This window comes from Miniopterus schreibersii, assembly GCF_964146895.1.
Source record: "Miniopterus schreibersii genome assembly, chromosome: 12".
Lineage (NCBI taxonomy): Eukaryota > Metazoa > Chordata > Mammalia > Chiroptera > Miniopteridae > Miniopterus > Miniopterus schreibersii.
In genome coordinates, this window is record NC_138112.1 from 17,087,623 (window position 1) to 17,113,304 (window position 25,682).

The 25,682-nt window shown below is 39.0% G+C and overlaps 1 protein-coding gene across 1 annotated transcript in view; it reads right to left on the reverse strand.

The window, feature by feature from the left end:
* Positions 1 to 25,682, reverse strand: part of ARHGAP42 (Rho GTPase activating protein 42) — a 221,783-nt gene that overhangs the window by 60,105 nt on the left and 135,996 nt on the right. Inside the window, exon 5 of the mRNA XM_081155734.1 lies at positions 650 to 751. Coding sequence (XP_081011860.1) covers positions 650 to 751 — 102 coding nt within the window. The remainder of the gene's footprint in view (positions 1 to 649; positions 752 to 25,682) is intronic.

Here is a 25,682-nt window from a genome sequence, read left to right on the forward strand (position 1 = left end):
AGACCTGGAACCATAAAATGCCTAGAAGAAAATGTAGGTGGTAAGCTTCTTGACATAGGTCTTGGTTGATTTTTTGAATCTCAAACCAAAACCAAAAACAGCAAAAGCAAGATTTTACCAATTCTAGTTAAAACAACTACCAATGAAAAGGACAGGTATTTCAGAAAGAAAGAAGGATTGGACTGCTCATATGCATACATGTTAGTAAAATATTTCTGTTGCCTTGTTCTTTAATAAAATCGATATAAAATAATGGATATTTTTAAATGTGTCATTGCAAATCTTTTTTTCCCCTAATGCAGAGGCAATGCCTTAAAAACATTTTCAACTTAACATAAAAGCTATAACATGAATTTGGTAGGTCCTGCCATTTAAAATATGCCCAACAGAAGAAAATGAAAAAGTTTTGTTTCATTCTTTCTCACTGTTGAAGGAAATACTAATCTGTCATTTGGAACTGTTAATATTAAATGTCATAAGGGATGTAAAATGTTCAGTACAGTGCCCGTCCATTGTAAATACCCAGTTAACTTAACTATTCTTTTGTTTCTTATTAAAGAGTAGCAGATTCTGAGATGCTTCTACCTTTGGAAATTTGGACTTCACATGACTTAATGCTAATGCCCTTTTTTCAATTGGAAAAGCTTACCTCTTGTAAATGAGACTCTTTTTTCTTTGCAGACAAATTTAAGTGTTTGTCAAGAATGGAATAGTATTTTTCACTCTCCTTGTCGAACTTCTTCTTTCCATCCTGGGGATGACAATAACAACAAAACATTCAATTAGAGCCTCAAGAAAACCTTGATGTTCACCATTCTCATCAAACACCAAATAAAAGAAGATTCAGTGAATTCTATGAGCAAAACTGTATGGAGCAGAAAGAAGAACATGAAACGCAAGTCATCTGAACACATATTTCCTCAAAGAAGCTCATGGAACTATCTCCCAGGCAGGGGGCCCGGCTGGCTACAGTGGAATCCCTTTGAGCACTTTACGACTGCTTCTCAGTGAGATGCTGATCTACTATCTAAACCAGGAGAAAATGCCTCTGATAGGCTCTTTGGTGATTCAGATGAGAATCCCTGGCAGAGTCTTTTCAAGAAATCATTATTTCCCAGCCACAAAAAGACACTTGACACTTCAAACGCCTCATTCTTGACAGGGAGGAAAACAGACTTTTAAAAGCCTAAAATAAGCCCTAGACGGTTTGGCTCAGAGGTTACAACATTGGCCCTGGGTTCGATTCCAGCCAAGGGCATGTACCTCGGGTATAGGCTTGATCCCCAGCCCTGGTTGAGGACCATGCGGGAGGCAACCAATCAATGTGTCTCTCTCACATTGATGTTTCTCTCTCTCTCTCTGAAAAGCACTGGAAAAAATACTTTCGGGGAAAGATTAAAAAAAAACCTTAAAATCAGTTTAAAGTCAAATCAAAAGGATTAGCAACATATGTATCATAGATTCGACATAACTAATAACTAACCTTCGCTTACTCCTAAAATGATGTTTTTGTTTTGAAGGGGTAGCTGTAACCAGGATGGCCTTTTGTGCTTCTAGAAATGCAAATGCAATACAATCCTAAAAGGAACAGGACGTGCCTGTGCCTATAATCTTCTACAACCTTAAATATGTAGGTTTCTTCCACTTATGAGTCCATATGAAATGAGTACTAGGTAACCACACTCTCAAATTTCACTGGCCAAAGTAGTACTATGCTTTGCTTTTATTTCAGTGTTACTGGAAGGACAATCTCTGAACCACTTTAATCAGAGTCAAGTATTTTTAAGCCTATTTAATATGCAGACTCCTATTTCTCCCATCCCGAGATTCATGCTTCCTTATTTAACAAGCTTTACTATGATGTACACCTTAAACTAATACAAACTTATATGTTAACTGCAACTGAAAAATAAATTTAAAAAACAATCTCCATGATTGTCATGCATAATGTTTTGCCTCATTATTTGCATACATAAGTATTTGGAAGAGGTTAATTAAAATGATGGATGGATGGATGGATGGATGGATGGATGGATGGATGGATGGATGGGGCACGGAAGGGAAGAAGGGAGAAAAAGACAGGCAGAAATCTGGCCTATCTTTGCCACTATTCTGAGGTTGTCAGAACCAGGTTAATACATCCAGGTAATTCTATCTTGATGACACTGAACTTTTTATATCTCAATTATATTTCCAGGAATTCAGCATGATCTAGTTCCACATAAGGAATTTTTGAAAGTTAATTGGTACAATTGCACTGAATGGAAAGAGCAAGTAGGATTTTGCTATAAAAATTCAAATACTTTTAGACCATTTAAGAAGTGCTGAGACATTTGTACTTTACCGCATTATCCCTGTAAATGGGGGGGGGGGGGGGAGTCAAAGTCCTCAAAGGCTTTTTATTACCTAAGGAGAAAATGTGGTCCTACTAGGAGAAACACAATTGCAAAATAAATCCAAACAAGGTATGTTGAGAAACTCAAAAACAAAATGAGCTGACCCAAAAGGAAGCAAGGAAGCCCAAGGTTTGGGATGGGGGGAGCTTGTCCTCTCCATTGATGGACAGATACCTGGGTTGAACATTCCATCTTTTGCTCAATGATGTTACTCCTAACGTGGCATTTTATGCCCACAACTCACCTGCCAAATCTACCTCTCCAAGAGTCTCTCTCACTAGCTCCTTTTCAGCTTCTTTTCTTCTCTTTTTTTCTCCAGGCCACTTCCCCTTAGACAGAAATGCTCATTTCTTCCAATTTTAACATATTCAAGTTATATCTACTTTTGGCATCCAGCTCAAATAGGAACCATTCACAAGTCCACTCCCACCAACTTACAGTGTTCATGTTCTATACTGTAGCAGAGAAATTTATGTATCCTTCCTTGAAACTAAACTATCCTCCTTAAAACTAAATATCTCAGAGTGTTCAATAAATATTTCATGAAAAAATGAAATTCTTCCTCTTATAACATTGGCCACCATAGGCCCTTATTGATATTCCATTTATTCAAAAAGCCAAAAGCCATGTTACAAGGGACAATTCTGCACACATGGCCTTAACTCAAACCCAACGGTACATACTCATTTGGGGGCAACCAGCTGCACCATGGTATAGTACATAAAACTGATTCACTTCCATCTTACAATGGGGGCTTAACATTTCTCACTGTGTACAGAAGAAGAAACTGGTCACAGGAGAAGAGAACACAGCTGTGGGGACCACACTTGCATCTTTGTTTTCAGTCAGTGTTTGATGGCATTTTTGGAAATGTTAATTCAGGGCCAACACATCAGCATTCCTGGCAATACAAAAATTATTCCCAGAAGCACTTCCTGGACTCTTATTTCAAACCCTGGCCCTTCACACCATTGGGCCAACAAAAAAGATCTACTCAAAGGTTCCAATAATGTAGACAACAAAAACACTCAGCTCTAGCATAAAATTAAAGAGCTGAGCTTGCAGAGTAGGCCACATGAAGGACACCCATAATCCAGGGAAGCCTGTTCCTGAAAACAAAGCACGCTTCTTGCAACTCACACCTCCCCTAAAAAGTCATGATTTACTGCTCCCGGAAGCCAAGCCTATTCGGACTTAGTCACCTAACACCACACAGCTACCTCTTGTCTCTGTTTACTTGTTGTGGATATTAAGCTAAGAATTTTCTGAAACCAGTGCTGCAAAGGAAAGGGAAAAATAACCCATAAATCTTTACTAAATGCTGTACATGACCACTGTCTTATTTTATTTTTTTATTGATCTTAGAGAGAGAGAGAAACATCAATGTGAGAGAGTAACATCAATCAGCAATCAGTTGCCTCCCACAAGTGCCCCGACCGGGGATCTAACCCACACCGACAGAAATGCCCTGACCGGGAACTGAACCCGTCACCTTTCAGTGTACAGGACAATGCTCCAGCTCACTGAGCCACACCTTCCAGGGCCGATCGCTGTCTTCTTATTGTCATGGCATGATTCATAAAATGCTACATTATAATGGTACATTATCTGTAAATTCACAACGAATACATTTGAACTAGGTAATCATTAAAAATGAAGACATATATATGTATGTGTGATAAGTGTGTATATGATACAATATTTAAATATAGATAATCAAAAATAGCAAATTAGTCCCCAAGCCTAATTAGAGTTGGAAAAAGTGTAAGATAAATTGTGCATCTACAATCTGTTTTCCAAACTACACTGCATTTATTCTGAGCAAGTGATCATACTATCCTGGGTTTCTCAGCTTAGCCACTGTGGTGACACCACACCTTCATTTACACACTGACGTGAGGAATGGGAGGAAATCCAGCACGAATTCCAAGTGTCAATTTTCCTCTTAAAGTCATTGTATAACAAAAAATGTCAAATAGTTATAACTATAGCTGTATCATGCAGATAAAAATGCTAATTTATACACAATTGTTAAAAAAAGACCAAACCAATGCCTTCCAGTGACCACAAGAGGGTACCAAAGATAAAGAATAGACTCAAACACGACATTTAGAAAATCACAAATAGAAATTCTCCAAGTGTTACCGAATTGCATTTTTTTCTATAAAATACTACAAAGTTTTGCTTAAACAACTGCCTTAGCAACTCTTATTTTAATGTTACCATGATATATAAATTTTGAAAATAAAGGAAGTAAAAAATGTTTTCTGTATTTCTCTTAAATAACGGAGCACATATTTAGGATTTATGCATCAGAGTTTTAAGACAATCCCAATGTTATGACAGCCACACAGGGTACTGTGAAATTTCCTATGCAAATATGCCATCATGTTAGTGTAATAACCATTAGCTAAATAAGCACTACGTGTATATTTTGAAAAATCCTTCAAGAGACTGTATAGTAGTAGAAAAAGTAACATGAAGAGTAATAAATAACAACAGCTAAATTTCTATTTCAAAAATATGTGGAATTTTTGTAAATTGGCACTGCAGTGGACATTGAAAGGACAGGATATAGTCCTGACTCTACCAATCCTGTCTAGACTTCTTCCTCTTCTGGTGGTGGGATTCACCCGCTGCCTGGAGTGGCAGCCCAGGGTGACATCACCTTCTCTGAGCCTCTGAAGGGCCAGATGCTAGGATATTCCAACCACATACTGTGTGTAGGAGTTTCCTGAGGCCCAAGAGATTGCTGATATCCAGAAACCCAAGTTGAGAATCTAAGTATAGCTTACACAGCAATGTCCCCCTCTGGGTGACTGCATCCAACCATTCCCAGTCACCCCAACCCATTCTCTACCAAGTCCCTCCTCCTCAATCTGCTGAAATATAGATGTTCCAAAAGGGCTCCTTCCAGGCTTAGTTGCACCAGCATAATTCACCACACCTCTCCCATTCCCAATGACCTCACCACTACCATGACCAGGTGATCAGATTCATAAGAACCAAAGGTTTCATATTTGTCTTTATAAGGATCTCCTACAAACTACACAGACAGAAAAACAAAGACAAATATATTTGTGAAGGATATGAAGAAATAACACACCAAAGAGGAAAGCCAAAGGGTAACAAGCATATGAAGAGTTTTTCAAGCTCATAAGTAGTAAGAGAAAAGCAAATTAAAATATTATGATATCACATCATATCTATCAGATACTGGCAAGAGTTAGAAAGTTGAATGACACTACATGTTGAGTGCAAGTGGAGATACAAGAACCCTTAGGTACTATTGGTGGAACTGTAGCGGGTGTGGCCTTTCTAAAGAGAGATGTTACACTACTAAGTAGCAAAATGTGTGCCCTAAGAACCAGCTTCTGTGTGTACATTCCAAAAAGATTTTTAAGGAAGAGTCCATAAGGAAACAGGAATGAGGCTATGCATCTGTGGGAACAAGATAGCCAGGGTGTTCATTAGTGAAACAGGATGAATCAGATATGCTCTATGGAGTGCTAGACAGAAGTTAGAAGAAAATATTACAAGTGGATGGATCTTAAAACACAACTATGAGGGAAAAACCAAAAAGGAAATTATTTATGTAAGTTAAAAAGCCATGCATACAAAATGATACCCATTTTACAAGGATATAAAACAAAAATATAGACATTAAACTCAGAAGAATGTGAGAAAAATGTGAATGAGGTATGAGTACATGAATGAAACACAAGAGAGGGTTATGAACTAAAAATAGATTTTAAAAGATAAGACAATTAGGAGATTTTAACCAGAAAGCCCAACACCTGACTAAAAGAACTAATAGAACTAAGTGCAGGAGTTACCTTAAAAATACATGAGAATTTCCAGAACTGATTAAAAAAAAAGTTCCCATATTAAAATGGCACAATATGTGCAAAGCACAATAAACGAGAAAATACCCAGAAGATATAAAATATTACCAAACCATGGATAAAAACGAAAATTTAAAAGCAGAGGTCAAATAAAAATCATCAGAAATCAGAACAGGAATGAATCTACAACGAATTCACAGGAAGTTATAAACAAAGGCGCAGGGACTTCTCTCTGCTGGGGAATAATTACTTCCAACCTCAGTTTCCACGGCTAGTCAGACTGTCGATCTGCATCGAGGGTGGAATGAAAATATTTACCAACACAGAGGGTCTCAAAAGTTCTATCAGCTACGTATCATTTCTCAGGAAGATAATGGGGGAGGTGGTCCACTAAAGTGAAGACATAAACCAAAAAAGTAAGACACGGGATCTAGGAAAACGTCGTTCAAAGAGGCAAAGGGAACTCCCAGGATATTCTGACCACATACTGTGTAACATAAACTTCCATGAAAACAGATGGACTAATAGGCCTGTGAACTTTAAAGCGACCAGTTCAGATGAGAGTTCCAGGAAGAATGTCTCTAAAAAAATAAAAATAAAATGGAGAAGATGTCTAATGTGTTTGAACATACTCAGATGTGTTTGCAATTACATCCTTGTATTGGGGAACAGAGAATTTTATGCAAACTTTAAAAGTAAGGCAGATATTAACTCTAGGAAATACAAACATGCAAGAAAGAAAATGTAATCACAGAACCTAGCATGGCTCACATATGAACAATAATTACATTATGTGAACACTGGCCACTGATTTTCAAAAATGTGACTTAACAGTATATTTGGAGGATGGCAGGAGGGGGAATATTTACAAAGTGGTGCTGGTTGTGGTATGGTAAGGGTGCTAAATATTCAGGTTCTATAGTAGGTAAGTTAACTTAGTATTACCTAAAACTCTTCTGAAGAAAGAAAAAGGAGAGTGGGCTTATTACTTAGCAAAAAGGAGGAACATTTCTAACAGCTTCAAGAATTACAAGTGGTTGCTGTCGGTGAGCAGGACTTTGTAGGAGAAAGAGGGAGTATAGGGGGCTGATTTATTTTATAATTTTTAAAAATGATATGTCTTCAATAAAAATTAAATTCCGTCAAAAATGGGAGAGGAAAATAGAAATTAAAGAGATGAGCTATGTATGAAGAAAAGAAGAAATACAAAAGTTGGAAGGATACCAAGGAGAGAAGGGAAATTAGGTTACAAGAAAGGACGTTTTCTAAGGGTATACTGACAGCTTACCCACAAATTAGCTTTTTATGAGTCCTTTCATTAATTTCAGCCTTTATTAAATGACCATTTCGTGACTAGTGCTGCTGCCTGGGCTAACCAAGACTGAGAGTAAAACTAAAAGAAGGAACCAAACTTTCTTAAGTGGCTACAGGGGATTTTGCATACCAGATCTCTATATACAAACCCAGAAATGGAAAATAACTATCCTCATTTTACAAACATGAAAGTATTATCAAACAGAAAAGTTACCTGAGTAAGATCATAGAATTTATCATGGACAAAGTGGAGAGCCAAAATCAATGGCCTAGTTTCAAAGGTCTTGCTATTTGGACAGTAAAATACAGCCCGAAGAAGCCTGCACATTAAAACTCCAGCGCTTCATTTTAACTTCCCTCCCCTTCCAAACAAAAGCAGGGAGTGAGGGGTACAGAGGAAATACACAGAAGAGAGGGGACTTCTGGTTTCTGGCTGCCCTGTACTAACAAGAAGTAAAAAGCTGAATAAACTGAAAAATTAACAAAGACCCATCAGAGTAATGAGGTCACAGGGCAAACCGCTGCCCCGAAAATTCGAGAGTCAGCCAGGCTGATGCAGAGAATCCTAATTTCCTGGAGCAGAAATCCCCTGGGGAATCTGTGCTGGGGCAGGAAAACCTGAACTGTAATTGGGAAATTGCAGGAGGCTGAGTGTGGATAAGTCTGAGTGATAAAAAACTCCAGGGGGTCTCTCATACACAGCCCCCTAACAATTTTGTTCGTTTTACCTCCAGGAGCTCTACTAGGTTCTCACAGTGAAGATGAAAGAAAAAGCCCCTCCTGCTTCCTGCAGGTGTAGGAGGAAAAGTAACCATTCTGAAAAGTAACTAGACCAGAGCATTTTGTTTTTCCGTCCTCAGAACAAGTGTGGAAATACAAAAGACTGCGTATGACAAAGACTGCTGATGACAACTACTGTATCTCACCCAAAACAGAGGGTGTTTCCCCCCCCCCCTTAACTCTGAGGGTGAAAGCAATAGCAAGTAAAAATTAATTTTATATATTACATTAAATATAATACTTTTGTCCAAAATTCCTGGAAAACAGCTTGAGGCAAGGCTTGCTGCCGAAGTTTGCTTACAATCCTTGGGGAGTGAGCATGAGTGAAAATGGGCAGACAGACAAGGGAAAAAGGAAAATACAAGTGTTTATTACTGGACTGACCACAGGAGCAGGAGGAAAAACAGCCAGTAGCTCAGACACTATGGCCCATCTCTATTTGGGTCTGACAAAACCAAGGCGCCCCAGGACATGTCACTGGGTAAGCAAGGAGGAAGCACAATTTATCTGCCAACAGTTGGTCAAAATACCCTCCATGGGACAGGAGCGCTTTGGGACTTCAGATTGTCATCTGGCCCCTCCAGCAGTTGCGGGAGAGGGCAGGGCCCAGCTGCTCCATCTAGAGTCCAGTGGTGATGGGAGGAGCCTTCGGGCCTATGACCCAGAGCTGCTGTAAACTCCCAATGCAGTTCCCGGAAAAAAACTTACTACTACAGGTTTCCTAAGTTCTAATTTGCAAATCAGATTGAAGGGTTCCCCAGGACAAAGATGAAAGAGAGCGAGAGCGAGAGCGAGAGAGCGAGAGCGAGAGCGAGAGCGAGAGAGAGAGAGAGAGAGAGAGAGAGAGAGAGAGAGAGAAAGAGGCATTGATTTTGACTGATTCAACCCAACACAGGAATAGTGCAGAGGCTGAGAAATCCTGAACTAAACTAGAGTTAACATGGTGCTTCCTACTTAAAAAAGGCTCAAAGTATAAATGATAAATGAATGAATTATACTTAGCCAATTTTAAAAACATTGTCGAACAGTCATACCCATCCCTCTGGGTTTTACACTAGTTGTATTACCTGGGAAATTAACCACTCTGGGCCAAGGTCACCTTATCTGCCCTCTAACATCTGGATTCAATGACTTCAGCTTAAACATTCTGGAAGCAAGTTGAGTACAAAGAAGTAGCCGATTACTTAAAGCGTAAACAAAGTTATTTCTCTGGCACTGCTCTACCTAAGTGTTTCCCAGGCACACCCACCATGAGAGATACCTCAGGCTGATGACCACTGGTGGCATGGTCCTGACACAACACACCCTGGTAGCGACACCAACAGTTGGGAAGGTGGGGATCATGAGAAACACCTACTCCTGTACTTTCGGCTCCCACTATCTTAGCTGCTCTTTTGCCTTATTTAGCTTGGAGTGTCAGACTCCACTGACAAAACTGAATGCTCAAAGTTTCATATTAACTGAGGATAATTAAGTGCTCAAAGGAAGAAGAGAGAGTGTCAATGGTCACTGGCACTGACAATTGTCATCTTGGCAGTTAAGTGTGGAGGCTGAGTGGCAATGCTGCCACTTGGCTACTTTCAAGTCATATGGCTTAAGCCACAAACTTAGGAACAAATCTTAATTTTCATTCACAAATATACACTTTGGGGGTTAATTTCAGCATTCACTGCTGTTTGTACCAGTTTAAATAGCTCCATATCACTGTTGCTTTGTAATCAAGAAGCCCCTTTGTTGTACCATATAAATGCTGTGAGAATGCTTGTGAAGTGTAGTCTGTGTAGTCTAGAGTCGCTATCTTGCCTCTTGTGAATGTTACCATTCCTGCAGATCACTGAAGTCTAGACTATGTTTATAATTATGCCAACTAAGTGAGGGCTGGTCACACCTAACCCCATTAAACTGAATTACCCTGAAAAACTATTTGGCAGGATACATTTAGACATGTCTTCAGCATGTAAGAGAAGTGTGGACGATTGAGAAAATCTTTATTTTCACTGGAATACAACCATTCTAAAACTCAAAATTGTTACTCTTAAGCAATGCTTCATTTTTCTTATGTTATCAAAGAATGCCAGAGGGAAAAAAAAGTAGACGTTGGTTAGTAAAATGTGGGCCTAAGTTGTAGGCATGGAGTGATTCACTATTTCTCAAGAAACACTTAAAAATATTTTTTTGACAATCTGATCGAGTTTTGAGACTTAAAACAACCAAGTCATGAAAATGAACAATGGAAGGAAGCTAAAATAAAATTTTCCAGCAACTGTGTACACTGCTGAAAAAATAGGGTTATCCTTTACTAGGGAATTTACCAACTAGAATTAGCAAACTAATTCTTTAAAGCTTAGTTCTGTGGTCACAAAAAATTCAAAATTAACTATTACTAATAATTTGTGTTATTATTTCTTCCACCTAGTAACACACCAATCAATATAAATAAATTTTAGGTATATTGTGATTTTCACAATTAATTTCTTTCAGTTAATTAAACTGAATAGAGTAACCATCTACACTGTTTGTCAACTGTTTGTGATTCTAAGTTTTTCCTCACTTTCATTCTTATGAAAGGCCTTTTGATCATTAACTGTGGTCATTTAAATAACTAAAAGGAAAGTTTTGGCCGAACTTAAATCTATTTTGTATATTATCAACAATACTCTAGAGTTAATTAGAAAATTCATTTTAATGCAAAGGCTAATAATAGGGGTTTATTCCTTTTTTACAGTCCAAATTGTCTCTTTTCATATCACCAAGTACAACTTCAATCATAGAATAGGAACATCTGAATAAAATTAATTTACAGTAACAAAGGTGAAATTTAAAACCCTAAGGCTCAACAGCTCTAATTCAACCCCATAAACATACATACACATGCACGCACGCACTGTCTAAATGTTCCTCTAAGAGCCGTGTTGGCTGAATAAGAATTCTGTCATTTCTTATAAAATGACCCCTCAACTTTCCATGGAAATCAGGTTATTTAAATGCTTCTGGCTTTCCGATGAACATATGATAAGCACCAGGAGGGAAATCCATCTGAGGTGAAAGAATTAACTTATTAAGTTCTTTTAGTTGCCTGTAAAACCCAAGCGTGTCACATGGCGACCACCTGTTCTCCATCTCCAGTTGAAGAAATAGCAAAAGGAAATGGACTGAATCTCAGATATTTAGGTTACTCACAGGGAAGAATTTTTAAACTGCTCGGCATACCTGACTATGCTAGTAGACATGAGGTAATAACAGTTAAGGAACATGACCAAGAAAGGTAGGAATCTTTTCTTCTGAGAGCTGGGTCAGAGGGTATATATGGAAAACCGAGAGTAAAATGTGCTTCTGTTTTAAGGGTAGAGAGAAATCAATGGCTAACTTGACAGCGTTTGGGAATTATAGTGACTGACTAGAAACTTGACATTTTAAGACTTTCTAGAAGCATCTATACGGCATTCTTCGTGAATGTCATTTTCTTCTCTGTTTGGTTTCAGACAGATATCCTGTACAATAAGATCCATTTTAAGTTATGGGTATGGCTTCTTTTTATCATAATTTCTAAACACAGGCCTAAAATGCCAGATTTTACAGTGTGAATTAGAGATAAGCCTTCAGTACCACTTTTTTAGAACTTGCATCTATATAATACAACTAATTAATCAGCAAACACAAAGTTCACAGGCACAGAGCACAGGTTAACTCAAGCAGCATTTTAGCCAAATTTTTATTTTAAAAACATCAGTCTGCCTCATTAATGGCAGAAAATAAACTAATGCTTAAATATAGCAAGTTATATCTGTACTATATAATGTAATAGGTTATATATAACTGTCTTTAGTGATAGTAATATAGTCTAATTCCAAACCCTCATCCCACCACATATCAATGGGGTCCTTAACAGGATGTTTTATTTCTCGGTTTTCTTTATTTGTATAATGAGAATAATAATTGTACTACCTAATGAAGCTAGTAAAAGGAATAAGTGAAGTAATCTCTTGTAAATTATTTACTACAGCACAAAATAAATGCTCAATCCTCATGGAACTTATAAAAAAAATAAAAAACTATTAAATTATTAACAATTAAATATTAAACTTTTGTGAAAGGAAACAAACATAACTTTGAAAAGACCAGTGTCTGAAACAACTTGGGGAGGTCAAACTCAAAGAGTCAGGTGCTGCCCTGGGCGGTGTGGCTCAGTTGGTTGAGCGCTGTCCCGCGCACCAAGAGGCCGTCGGTTAGATTCCCCGTCAGGGCCCATGCCTGGGTTGCAGGCACAATCCCCAGTAGGGGGTGTGCAGGAGGCGGCTGATCCATTTCTCTCTCATGGGCGTTTCCCCCTCTCTCCCTCCCCCTTCTTTTCTCTCTAAAAATCAATTAAAAAAAAAAATCAGCTGAGTAAGTTTTAGCCTATGAAGGGACATCGATGGAAGCAGAAACACTGGCCTTCAAAAGATGTGGCTATACCCTGGCCAGTGTGGCGCAGTGGTTAGTGTCTGCCCACAGACCGAAGGGTAAGCAGGTTGGATTCCCAGTCAAAGGCATGTACCTGGGTTGCAGGTTCTTCCCCCACCCCGGCAGGAAGCAACCAATTGATGTGTCTCTCTCACATCAGTGTTTCTCTCTCTCTCCTCTCTCTCCCCTCTCTCCCTTCCACTCACTCTAAAAATCAATGGAAAAAATATCCTTGGGTGAAGATTAACCAAAAGAGAAAAAAAATGTGCCTGCATAAGAGAAATCTGCCCTGATTCCCCAGGATTGCCATCATCTGGATGCTGGCTCCGTTCCTTAGGGCTTGTAAGTCAGCCTTTGACGGTCCCCTGGATTTTGTTCCATTTCTGTGTATTTGCTCCTTGACATCCCATTCCTTTCTTGACCTGACTTCTGACAGAGAACACCACAACTTTAGCCTGGTCAAATCATAAAGAGCTGGCCTTGACTCTCTGCCACTGGACCCGGATCCAAGAAAATGGGCTCTGGAGAATGGTTAGGACAGGGGCAGGTGGACAGGGAACGCCAAGAGTGAAGTCACCTAAGTAGGAGCAGCAGCCGCGGCGCGGGACTGCACCGGGCGACATGCGGCCGGAGAAGAAGAGCACGCTGAGCTGGCAGGGCCGCTCTGACTGCCAGGGGAAGCGCGGTTCCATGTCCCAGCAGCTCTAGGCCGCTGGACAGAGAGCACTGGATGAAATCGGAAAACCAGGCTGTAGCCCAGACCCCTTATTAAATGTGCTAATTAAATGAGGGGCAACCTCTTTGCTGTCCATTTTCCTCATTTGTAACCATGCTGCCCAACACAGTCAACCAGCTCAGTGATTTCTTAAATGTTCACTAAACACTTACTATGCCCTCTAGTTGTGCTATTTAAGAGATGGTTTTTGTTGCAAAGATCTTATCATGAGAGCAGAGAATACAGCACGTAAGTATCCACGATGCTAAGTAGAAATTAGTAAATGCCAGAAGAAAAAGTTCAATAAAGTGCTTTGGAACTCAGAGGATGAACTTGCCTTCTGCTGTGGTGACACTGAAAGTCTTATTAGAAAAAAGCAAAAAGACAAACATTTAAAAACACCACACCCAACAGACTCTAATACAATATACCAGTAAGGTGCTGCTGAAGCCACCGCCGCTGTGTGGAGCCCATTACACTGCTCTCTTACCAGCACCTGCCCACACCCCGGGGAGACGTGCTCTTGCGTCACCTACACTGTGACACATTCCTCAAGAACTACACTGAATCCTCTTCATCTATACATATAAAGTAATTGATATGGAATCAATGACTTTTATGATTCTGGAAGGTAAGTGACCTGGAGTAAGTTATTATTTTAGGCTTCTTTTATGATAAAAACAGGAAATTGGTTACTTTTGGTCAACAGAACCATTTTAAATGCCATGATATGGGTGCTAATTTACTTATTTCTACATGAACTTAGTATATTTTAGTAACTAACCCAAGAATTTTAGAGCTGAAAGGAAAAAGAGCATACACAAATGCGCTGATACACACACGTCTTCACACACATCCCCGCACCCCCCCTTTGGTTTTAAGTCAATTATTTCATTCTTCCATGTAACACTCTACAAAACCACGCTTTCCTCTAAAATACAAGTCTAAATTCTCATTTTGAAGGCACTTTACCAATTATCATTTATTCATAGGCAGTTTTGGGCCTGAGGCTATATGTCAAGTTCGATTATGGGAAAGCATTTTAAAAAGAAAGGCTAATTTTCATGGCAGTCAAGCTCTAAAGGATGCTTGAGGCATTAAGCTCATGGCTACATGTACCTTCTTATCTGAAATGCGTGCATGTCTCATTGTATTTACCCTTTTCACTGTGAGAAAGGTTCTGCTACTCTGAAAATAGCCTTTAAAAAGTACAATTTTTTGTGTTGTTAATCCTCACCTGAGGGTATTTTTTTCCATTGATTTTTAGAGAGGGTAGAAAGTAGAAAGGAGGGAGGGAGAGAGGGAGGGAAGGAGGGATTGGGGGGGAGGGGGGAGAGAGAGAGAGAGAGAGAGAGAGAGACATCGATGTGAGAGAGACACATTAATTGGTTGCCTCCTGCACCTGCCCCAACTGGGGCCAGGCGTTAAGCCTACAAGCCAGGTACATGCCCTTGACTGGGAATCGAACCCTCGACCTTCCAGTGAGTGGGGCTGACTACTAAGTGGAGGGTTCGCAAGGGCTTTACATGTCAGACAGGTAGTTGGACTACAGGGTAATGACCCCCAGGTCTCCTAATCGCTAGTTAGTGCTTTCCTTTTAAATGATCCAATTTAACACAGCACAGAAAGAGATCACTTTCATTTTAAGTCAAGGACAGTCAACATAAAGTCTAAGCCTAATTCAGTGTTCTGCTCACTAACTTTATTTCTTCTCAAAGAAGTTAAACCATCACTGCAATCTTGCAAATACTGACAAGTCCCATTGTTATTTTGGCTTCAGGTGAGTTATCTAGTAAAGAGACATACTGATGAAAAGTCACTTCTTATGGTGAAATTTCACATATAATTATTGCAGTAATATGTAACCTCCAAACAGTAACATGGATTTCATTGTGCTAAGTAAAATTAGTCCAGATACAGAAGGGAATTCTTTGTGATTATCATTTAAAATAAGGAATAAAGAGCTACTTCCAGAAGTCCTCTGATAATTTCTAAACCGAGGATTAAATCTTTCTAAATAATGAAAAATTAAGCAATCAGAGAACCCTAGAGTTTAAGGAAAACTAAGAGGTCATTTGGTCCAACTCTATGAAAAAACATATTGTACATTCCCCACAGATATTAGTCAGCCCCTGCAGGAACATTTTTTTCCTCACTACTTTTCAAGGACGCCTGTTCCCTATAGGGTAGCTATGCTTTTTAGATGAAAACAAATCCAAAAAATTCTTGTTTTGAAAAAAGACAAGCTGGAAATAAGCTCATTATAATTGAAAAAAATAACTACTAACAACTGGATAGCATTTCAGATTACACAAAACATTTCACATTAGAAATTTCATTGGATTCTCTCAAAATACAGAGCTGGCTGACTTGTCCAAGGTTACCCAACTATAAAGTCTTAGAAGGAAAAATGCAGAGCTCAGACTTCTAAGGATCTGAACACATGCAAGAGATGCCACCCACTGAAGAGGCAAATAAAAGTCAAGCTGTCCTCTTGGCTTTAAACTTATTCCACACTGAGGGTAAGTTTAATACACATGTTTTTAGAGAGAAACAGGGCACTTACTTTCCCAAAGCACTGACTTGGCTCTTTTTGTAGAATTGAAAAGTATTTTATAATTCAATCTTTGTCTACAGACATTTGTAATTTAATTTTGGTTCCAGTCACCTTATCTAATTTTAAAATATTTTATTAATTATTTCAGTTGCATTTATGCATGTGCAACACATTATTATTATTTTTTTAATCTATCTAAGGTTGGTAATGACAACAGAAAATGGACAGGCAGGGCCCTGGGGTGGGGTTGGAGATGGGTGGAGAGGGGTAAGGGGGGAAAATGGGGGACATCTATAATACTCTCAACAATAAAAAATAAAGTTGGTAACGACAGTTTTCAAGCAATGAGACTTTTTATTTCTTAAAATTGATCTAAGTATTTATATATAAGTCCAGAACAAAAACATGTTAAAGAAGTTTTCAGAAATGTAGGTATGAAATTTTTTTTTATAAATTGGGCTTCAGGGCCTTCAAATTTAAATAAACACAGGCTCAAAAGCAAATAAAGGGTTTTTCTTAAAAAAAATTTTTTTTAAAGCAATTAAGGTGGGAGAGAGAACAAAGGTACCTGATATTACAGTGAAAATAATAAAATTTATTTTAAACTGATTCCTGCTAAATGGAATTTGACTCTTGCTTTGCACAAGTTTCAGGCAGCAGGACAAGTGCTATATAAATAACCTAAGGAAACTGTTGTCATTAAAGGTTCTGTAAGATTCTATAAGAAATCGACTCAGTACAACATAACCAATATGTTTAGCTCCCTACACTCGCTGGTGGCGATCAAGGTAATGAAATGTGATGACCCAATCTTTGGGCTGTTTGCCTTGATTTGCCCGGTGCCCTGTCAGGCATAAAGGAAAATGGCTTCAGAAGAGCAAAGGCTCCACTATTTGATAAATTCTCCCTCATCTATGACCAAACCCAGCCATCTTTGAGTGCTGCCAGATCTCATATGGCAACTGGGTATGTGCCACATGCTCGATGAGGAAGGAATCGTTTTCCAGGGAAAGCCACTCCTGCACCAACATCTCAGGCTCAGGGTGAGGGAAGAGCAGACAGGAACTTGAATCCTTAATGGCACTTACTCAAATGATACACAATCCCCACATTTCCTATTTTTCACTGTCATGACCACCCATGCTTTCTATCCACTTTGGCATTTTCAAGATTCACTGTTTTTTAGCATTCTTTCTGGGATGGGCCTTGCAGTCAAATCCAGCTCCCTTTGTACCATAAGAAAATTCCACATCTCTCCTGAATCCAGAAATTGCTTTGTCACATTATTACTTCTCTAGAGGAGAATACCCAGGAAGGATTTTGAAATATGCTGATGTGTAAACAATAATTTCACTATATAAAGGCCCAATGGAAAAAAAAAAATTGAGAGAGGTTGGACAGGGGGACAGAACCTGCAAAGTGCGGCAGCTCTGTTTTGTTTCACCAGTGACATTTTCATCTCCATGACTTCATCATCAAGTGATTCCATTCTGGCTTCTATTTAACATTTTTACAACTTGCTAGCTAGCATTAAATTATTCCTTTCAATGTCGTTTGAATTTATTAGGCTTATTGGGTTGTTTATGAAAATGAATTCCTAGCTTCTAAATGTTGATCCCTTGAAAATAAACATGACAGAGTACAAGAAAGAATGCTACACCAAAACCTCAAATTGGGTTTTGGGATATTTAGAGCAAAAGGACTGATGTGGCTTATTTTAAGCGACCACCATTAATAACAAAACCATACTGCTTTAAAAACAAGTTTCAAGTTTTAATTTCTATTGTTAGACATTTTCCTGAAGTGGTAACTTGAACAATGTATAGTAACTAGAGAAAACCGACTAATACCAATCCCTAGCGAGTGGTTTTATGTTATGATCAAGAAACTAAACCTCACCTTATATTCTACAATGAGAACATAATGAAACCACCACATGTGACGGCATGAACACACAGCACTTGAATATAATGAAAGGGGAATGCAGGAATGGAAACATCTACCATCCGAGTTCTCAGTCTAATTATACCTAAAGTAACATTACTCAGAAGATGAATTTTAAGAATGAAAACCATGCAAACTGTTGTCATAGTATTGAATTATTAGCATCAAAATGTTTAGTATTGTCCAGACATGATAAACTGTGGTAGATATTAGCTTCTAAAAACATAACTGTAGTCTGAGAACCACACTCACCTCTGAGCTTATTCAAGCACCTTATGAAGACCCACAGGAGGTCCTACCCTTTCTTCCTATAGGTCCCCATGACTAAGTCTATACCTTTTTCTAGTCTGAATAAGTATTTTTATTAATAATATTTTCTATGCAGTTTCCCAAATCAGGCATCCAACTTTTTCAGTCTTCGGAATCTTGCTATTAATGAGCAAACAGATATGATAAATCAATGCAAGCACTTATATTGTGTTGCTCTGTGCTGGGCGCCGGGGATGGTATCAAAATGACTTTTTTAAAAGTTTGTCTCTCAGGAGCTCAGCTGAGAAATGAAAATGGGCATGCAGAAAGATACATTACAGCCTAGTGCAGACACTGTAAGCTGGGGGAGAAGTGGAGTCGGTGACTGCAATAGCCCACAGATCCTGGGCTAAGAGGCCGTCTTATCATTTGAGCCCAAAGATTTTTGTTTTAGATTTTAATCGTTTTGCCAAATGACCTTCTCATCTGAAAATCATGAGAACAGAGAGGAAATGATAAAAGAGAAAGGAAACAGGAAGGAAGGAGCGAGCAGAGAAACTAGAAGAGAAGAGAGAGAGGGGATTATGGAACAGTTGAAGGCAGGGAGTAAAAGCTCCTGGAGCAGAGCTGCGGCAGGAGGAGAGAAATGAGCACCAGCCAGTGGCACCAGCTCGAGGCCTGCTGAGGATATAAGTGGCAAAGTAGATGATGTGAACTGGGGAACTGAGGGGGGAAGATGGGAATCAGACAAAAAGGAACGGCCATGCCATATTCTGCTCTTCTCTATTCCAGGAAGAAGCCCACAGCAGCACTGATGAGCCCTTACGCAGAGTGGCCTTGTTGACCGTTACAATCCAGTCAGAGAGGACAACAGGATAAGCAGAGAAGTTCTCATCACTGACTGACAGATAAGCACAGAAGAAGAGAGAAATAATTCTTCCCCAGTTCTCTCATGAGTCACCTCTCTGAAGTCATTCACAACCCAAGGAAAAACCCCAACATAAAGAGAACCACAGTCCTCATCAGACCTGCGGCTCCCAAGTCAGTGATACAGAGCAGGGCTTTCAAATTTTATTGTGCAACTGAATTAACTAGAGATCTGATGAAAATGAAGATAGGAATCCAGTACAGCTGGGGTGGGACCAGAGTCTGCATTTCTAATAAGGTCCTAGCTGATGCGGCTGGAGTTCATTTTGGAAATAAGAATATGGAGAACCCTTCTCTCCTGCTACAAGAAAAAATTGATGACAGGGTCAGAGAGGATCAACCAGGCTATATAAATATAATCCAAAAACAAAGTCAAGGAAACACTGGAATTAGTCCACTGTTGGAATAGAATGAATGGAAAATTGACATTTATTACCAATTTTGCACTAGGCACCTTCACACACACATATTAACTCTCACAAATCCTGGGAAGGATACGTGTCACCTTTTACTGTGATGAAAGTTAAGGAACTATCCTGAAGTCATTGAGTTCACACATGGCAGAGCCAGGACTCAAGCCAAAGCCTGTGTGACTCAAAAGCCTGTGCTTTTTCTTCAAAAACAAGTGACTCTCTGAAAAGCCAAACCTGAGACAAGAATAATAAGGAGAAACCATGAGAAGCTACAGTCTTTTCTAAACACTGTGTATGAAAAAGGGGCTACGGCCCGGCCGGGAGTGGCTCTGTGGTTGAGCGTCGACCTAGGATCCAGGCCATCGGGGTTCGATTCCGGGTCAGGGCACATGCCCGGGTTGCGGGCTCGATCAATGACTCTCTCATCATTGATGTTTCTCTCTCTCTCTCTCCCTCTCCTTTCCTCTCTCTGAAATCAATAAAGATATATCTTAAAAAAAAAAAAGAAAAAGAAGAAAAGAAAAAGGGGCTACGCAGTAATCCTGAAAATCTCAGGGGGCTAATAGACAGGCCTGAGAAGCTCAGTAACCACCCAGGATGGTCTGATCACAAATTCCTAACTGGGCAGGTCATGGCGGGCAGTCACATCCCAGGCCTACAGCTTCCTTAGCAAATGTCAATCTTGACTAAGTGAGCTCAGTCTATTCATAGTTCTTACACAGCTAGGATAACGAACCTTTGAAATGTCAGAGTAATTTTCTTTTCCAGACCCTCGGAGGCATAACCCTCAGCACGAGACCACCAGAACGTGAGGCCACAAAGCTCTTCATTGTTACCTTGTTGCCCACATGCCAACTCCGTTTACTGTAAATGCTAACTGTCCCATACCTTTCAATGTAAAAGAAGGGTCTCTCCACTTTGCTTTTATCAGTCCTACAGATTTTCCCTGTTTTCTTTCTCCCACCTCCTAACTCTACCTCAATGGATATCACACACCTTCCTTATGGTTTTTTAAAATTTTATCTTTATTGTTGAAAGTATTACAGATGTCCCCTCCTCCCCCATTGTTTTCTTCTTTGATTCTAAATGTAGAAAATGAACTGCAAAGCTGCCATTCTCTGAAACATTTTCTCAATGCATTTGGCTCAAATAAACCCATAAAATGTTTCTATAGGTTTGGACATTCTTCTATCAACAACACAAAACACTCCTTAGTAATAAAAGGAAATGTAACGAACAGATTCTGTCCTAAAATTCTAATGTACAGAGTAAACTTATAAAAGCATATATTAAAGTATAGTAAAGCCAAAAAGCAAATGTGAATTTCCCTCCCAAAGGAGCCTTGATTTTCAAAGCATATATTAACCCCAAGTTCCTCAAAGTTAACAGAGTAAACAACATAACAGACTAGGAAATAGAAATAGAACATTTTTACAGGGTCAATGCATTTGAACATTAATTTTCAAAATGGAACATTTCATTGTTCTTTCAGGTTTGATTTAGTCCATGACACATCAAGAAAAATCTAAACAGATACCGTTTAACACTAATTCTAATAGATAAAACATAGAAGAATTTGGCTTAAAGAGACAGTACATCTCACAATGAGCTCACCAGCATTACCAGCTGGGACCAGTTAACCACATTTACCAAATAAGGCAAGTTTTTTCAATGCCTGAAATCTTTCTACAATGAGCTCACTTCACATCTCCCTGGGTTTTCTACAGTAATTGTAGAGGTCATCTCTCTAATTCAGAGTCAGTAAATCACCAGGCACTCGGTGCAAACGTGGGCTGCACAGTCTCTGCAGAGCATTGGGTTTGGCGCCATAGTATTACTGAGTATACACAGAAGGGAATGATGCACAATGTATTCTAACAGCCAAACAGTAAGAAGCTATATCAAGCCAAACCTATGAATAAAGTCAATGAGAGATGTTTACTCTTGTGAATGAAAACGGCAGACCTTACCTTATTTCTCTCAACATGTTTCAAACATACTACTCATCTAGCACTGAGTCTGTACAAACATATTCACAAATTTCAATAATGTTGGCCAACAAATGAATCATTTACACATTGCCAAAAAAACAAATTAATTTTTCCACTGTTAAATGACTGCTTTCTTTATAGTGTAGAAATTATGCACACTGACAAAAGAAAGGGAAATGAAATATATGATGGGATTTACCACATTCTTACTTAAAGCAGCACTATTGGCTTGTCCACCACATTTTGGAGTTTATGCTGTAATTTAATTGTAAAGTGGTTTTTACATGGCCTTCTCTTAAATACTTAAATACATTCTATTTAATAGGTAAAAAAAAAAATTATTCATCCTCTTTTTCTTTTAAACTTCTTGCACGCAAACCCACAGCCCTAAACTGAGAATATATGTTCAGCCTCAAAAGTAAAAGATTTCCATGAAGATAAAAGTATTGGAAATAAAAAAATTTGGTGTTTATGTTACAAATATGACTTTCAGCTACTAATCTATTCAAGGTCACAGCAAATTTACTCTTACTATAAATTCTGTGGTTTCCCAATGTGGAAAGGCAAGTCATCAAAAGCACATTACTAAGTCTGTAATATCAGAGAAGGTCCTATTTGCATGAAGACCTAAAAGACTGCAGGAGGGTGAAAAGTGAAATTTGTTCTAGGCCTCAGACCAGGAGTTTGCAAAGTATTTTTTGCAAGGGGCCAGATAGTAAATATTTTATGCTTTGTGGGCTACATGGTATCTAATACAACCAACCAATTCTGCTGTTGTAATGTGAGAGCCACAATAGAAAACACATACAGAGATAAGCGACACTGTGCTCTAATAAAAATTTATTTAAGGGAACTGAAATACGAACTTAACATAATTTTCACGAGTCATGAAACATTAGTCTTTTAATTTTTTAAGACCATTTAAAAATGTAAAAACCATTCATAGTACATGGGCCACTCAAAAGCAGGCAGCTGGCCTGATCTGGCCTGTAGTTTGCCAATTCTGGCCTTAAAACAGAGAAATTAACATTCTCAGCTCAAGAAATAAAGGATACCCTTCCACTCTGCAGGGCAGAAAACCATCCTGAGGTAGAATAGAATGGAATCAGCTGGGTCCTTTACTGAAATGCATGCTCTGAGCTGCTGCTGGTGCTTAGACTGTTAAGAAAGCACACAGGATGGTGAAATCAGTCTTTTCTGTGCTAGCCATCCTTTGGAAACTTGGGAACAGCTGAATTCACAGACGGGTAGATAAGTAAGGCTCTCCTGCCCAAAGGGAAGGACAGAAGTGAATTTTCAAAAAGAAAAGCTGTGTTATACTGGAGAACTCATACTAACTTCATAGAAAAGCATTCCAATGGCAGGTGCTGCTGAATGACAGCAGAGAATGAGAGAACTGTACCTTAAGGAAACTGAAAGGCTAATGACAAGGCTCCTCTTTGAAACCCATGGAAAAGACCAGGTTTGTAATTCGCTCGAGGAAATCAGCGGGTGCTTGGAGTAAAAGACCTCTGTGATCTAACACAGGCCTGAGGTTGTTTCCCCTTGCCCTCCTGCTGGTGGGTTTTTCTAGTTAGCAAGCCTTGTGTGGCCAGCAGGTACACAGAGATAACTGGATATCCTGATGATAGAACAAAATTTACCGTGAGCATTCTAATACAAATATTAATGAATCACTGACTGGTAGCTGGTCTGACTCTAGTTTTCACAATGCTCATAAATTATCTTTTAGAAATACAGGTTCAAGACTCTACTGCCGCATGAGTGTAGTGTTGTGATTAGGAACATGTGCCTCAGAGCCAAACTGCCTGGGTTCAGTTCCTGCTCTGCCATATACTAGCTGCCTAATTCTAGGCAAATTATATTACACTCTCTGTGGCTCAGTGCTCACTGGTTAAGGAGAGAAAATAACCCCTCCTTTACAGGGCTGTTGTAAAGATTTATATATATATGTGGGCAACCTACAGTACTGTCTGACACATATGATTAATATCTATTATATCCTGATCATCATGATTTTGTTAACAAAAAAATAGCAACAAAATAAAACAAAAGACTCCTTGGTATAGCACAAAACTCTCTATTATTCTGCCCCACATGGATATTTCCTGCCTCATTTCTCACTAATCTAACTTACTCTTCCACTTACACACATATGCTAACCTATAACCCAGCATTTATTCATACTATGGGTTATGAAATCCGGGTGGGTTATATGATCAGTTTCATGGGTTATAACCAGCATTTGTTTTAATGATGTGGATTAGAATAGAAAACAACTGAAAACACCAAATGACAGCACATGTAAAAACAGTAGTATATTTGCAAATATAATCACTCAACTATGATGTTAAATGCATCTGATGTGGTTCATGTTTTAAAAAATAGCTCTAATCACACCGGAGTAGATCTGTTGGGAGACTGCTGGTGTGTATGAAAAAGGGGTGTGTAATAAACCTGATCAAAAGTAACCTCATAGGGTGATCTGATCACACATTCCTAACTGGGCAGGTCATGGTGGACAGTCACACCCAAAGCCTATAAAAAGACAATCTTTGCCCTAAACTAGCCCTGTCCATTGTTTCTTTGCATCTACTTTAACAGGCCTTCGAAATGCCTCTTTTTCAGACCCCTCAGAAGTATAACCACCCTCAAAAGAGCACATAATGCTGTTAACTGTCCTATAATCCAATCATAGAGACTTCCCTCTTAGCTTTTACCCACATTTAGTTAATCTGCCTTACATTCCTGCCTTAATTCCACATGTATAAAAGAAACTGCAAACTGTCATTCTGGGAAGATTGAGATCTTGCTTCCGAGCATGTTGTAAGTTTGGCTCAAATAAACTCATAAAAATTCTCTACAGGTTTGAACACTCTTAGGTGGAAACTGGTTTGAAGAATTATGTTCTAGCCCTTGCTGTGCCATCAACTAGATGCCCAGTCTGTTTATATGTGGACCATGAGCACTTGGTCTCCTGAAAGGCAGTTCTATCTCTTAAAATATCTAATAGTCTGGTATGTATGTGTGTTTACACACACACACACTTTCCCATAATGTATTTGTCTTTGATTGGTAAGAGTCAGTTCATGATGAAACAAGTAGAAAATGCAGATGACTTACAATTGATTTTTCTCTGGGGGCAAGGAGGAGATTTCCAATATAATCAATGAACTATAGCTGTTAATTTATACAGAAGGTGTGGAAACAAATTACAATTCATGCTGCTCTATTACAATGCTGCTCTAGATATATTCATATTGTGAAAATTCTAGTTGCTATTAACAGTTCTGAATACCTACTTCTACTTCATTTCTAAACTTTAGATCGGCAGCCGTGTATCAGAAGACAAGTTAAAGACACCAAACATTCAGTTCCACACTCTGATACATGTACTTGCCAGGCCTGCAATACAGTTCCATCCTGCAAATACCATTAGACTAAGAACCTTTAAATAAATACATTCTTGACAGCTGTTCATAGATAATTCTTCTAATCTTTAGCTACTCAAAAAGCAGGACCCAGCTCCTCTGTCCTTGAGCTCCACGATGCCATCAACCTTTTCTAACGCCTCTCACAGACACATGAGGCTTTTTCTCCCTCAACTGGAACTCACTCAGGGCCTCGCTTTCCACAGCCAAGTATCAGGTGTCTCAAAGCTCCATAGTACACACTACAAAGGAAATATCTGTGGCCCATGGATGTTATCCACTCCGGTTAAATAGGATCCTCTGGTTGTGAGGAGAGAGCCACTTTGACTCAGCGTTTTCCTCTTGGACCAAGCTAAGAAGGTTGCTGACTGCAGTGGAAGATTCTCCACTTAACAGACCTTCTTGCCTTCCAGCTGGCTCATGGGCTTGAGCACGCTTCTGGGAAACCTCTGCCTTAAAGACTGTGAAAAGCAGGGGAGTGTCATTTGTAGAAATAACTTTATTTATCAAGTAAGAAAATACCTACGTCAAACAGGGAGTAAAGCAATAGGGGGAAAAAAGAAACACCTTCAAGGATTTCTATTCCCGCCACAATGTTTTCACAATACCGAAAGAAAAGGAAACCGGCTTAAACACCAACCTATATTCAGAAGAAAATGCCTGTTTTTTATTCCCTT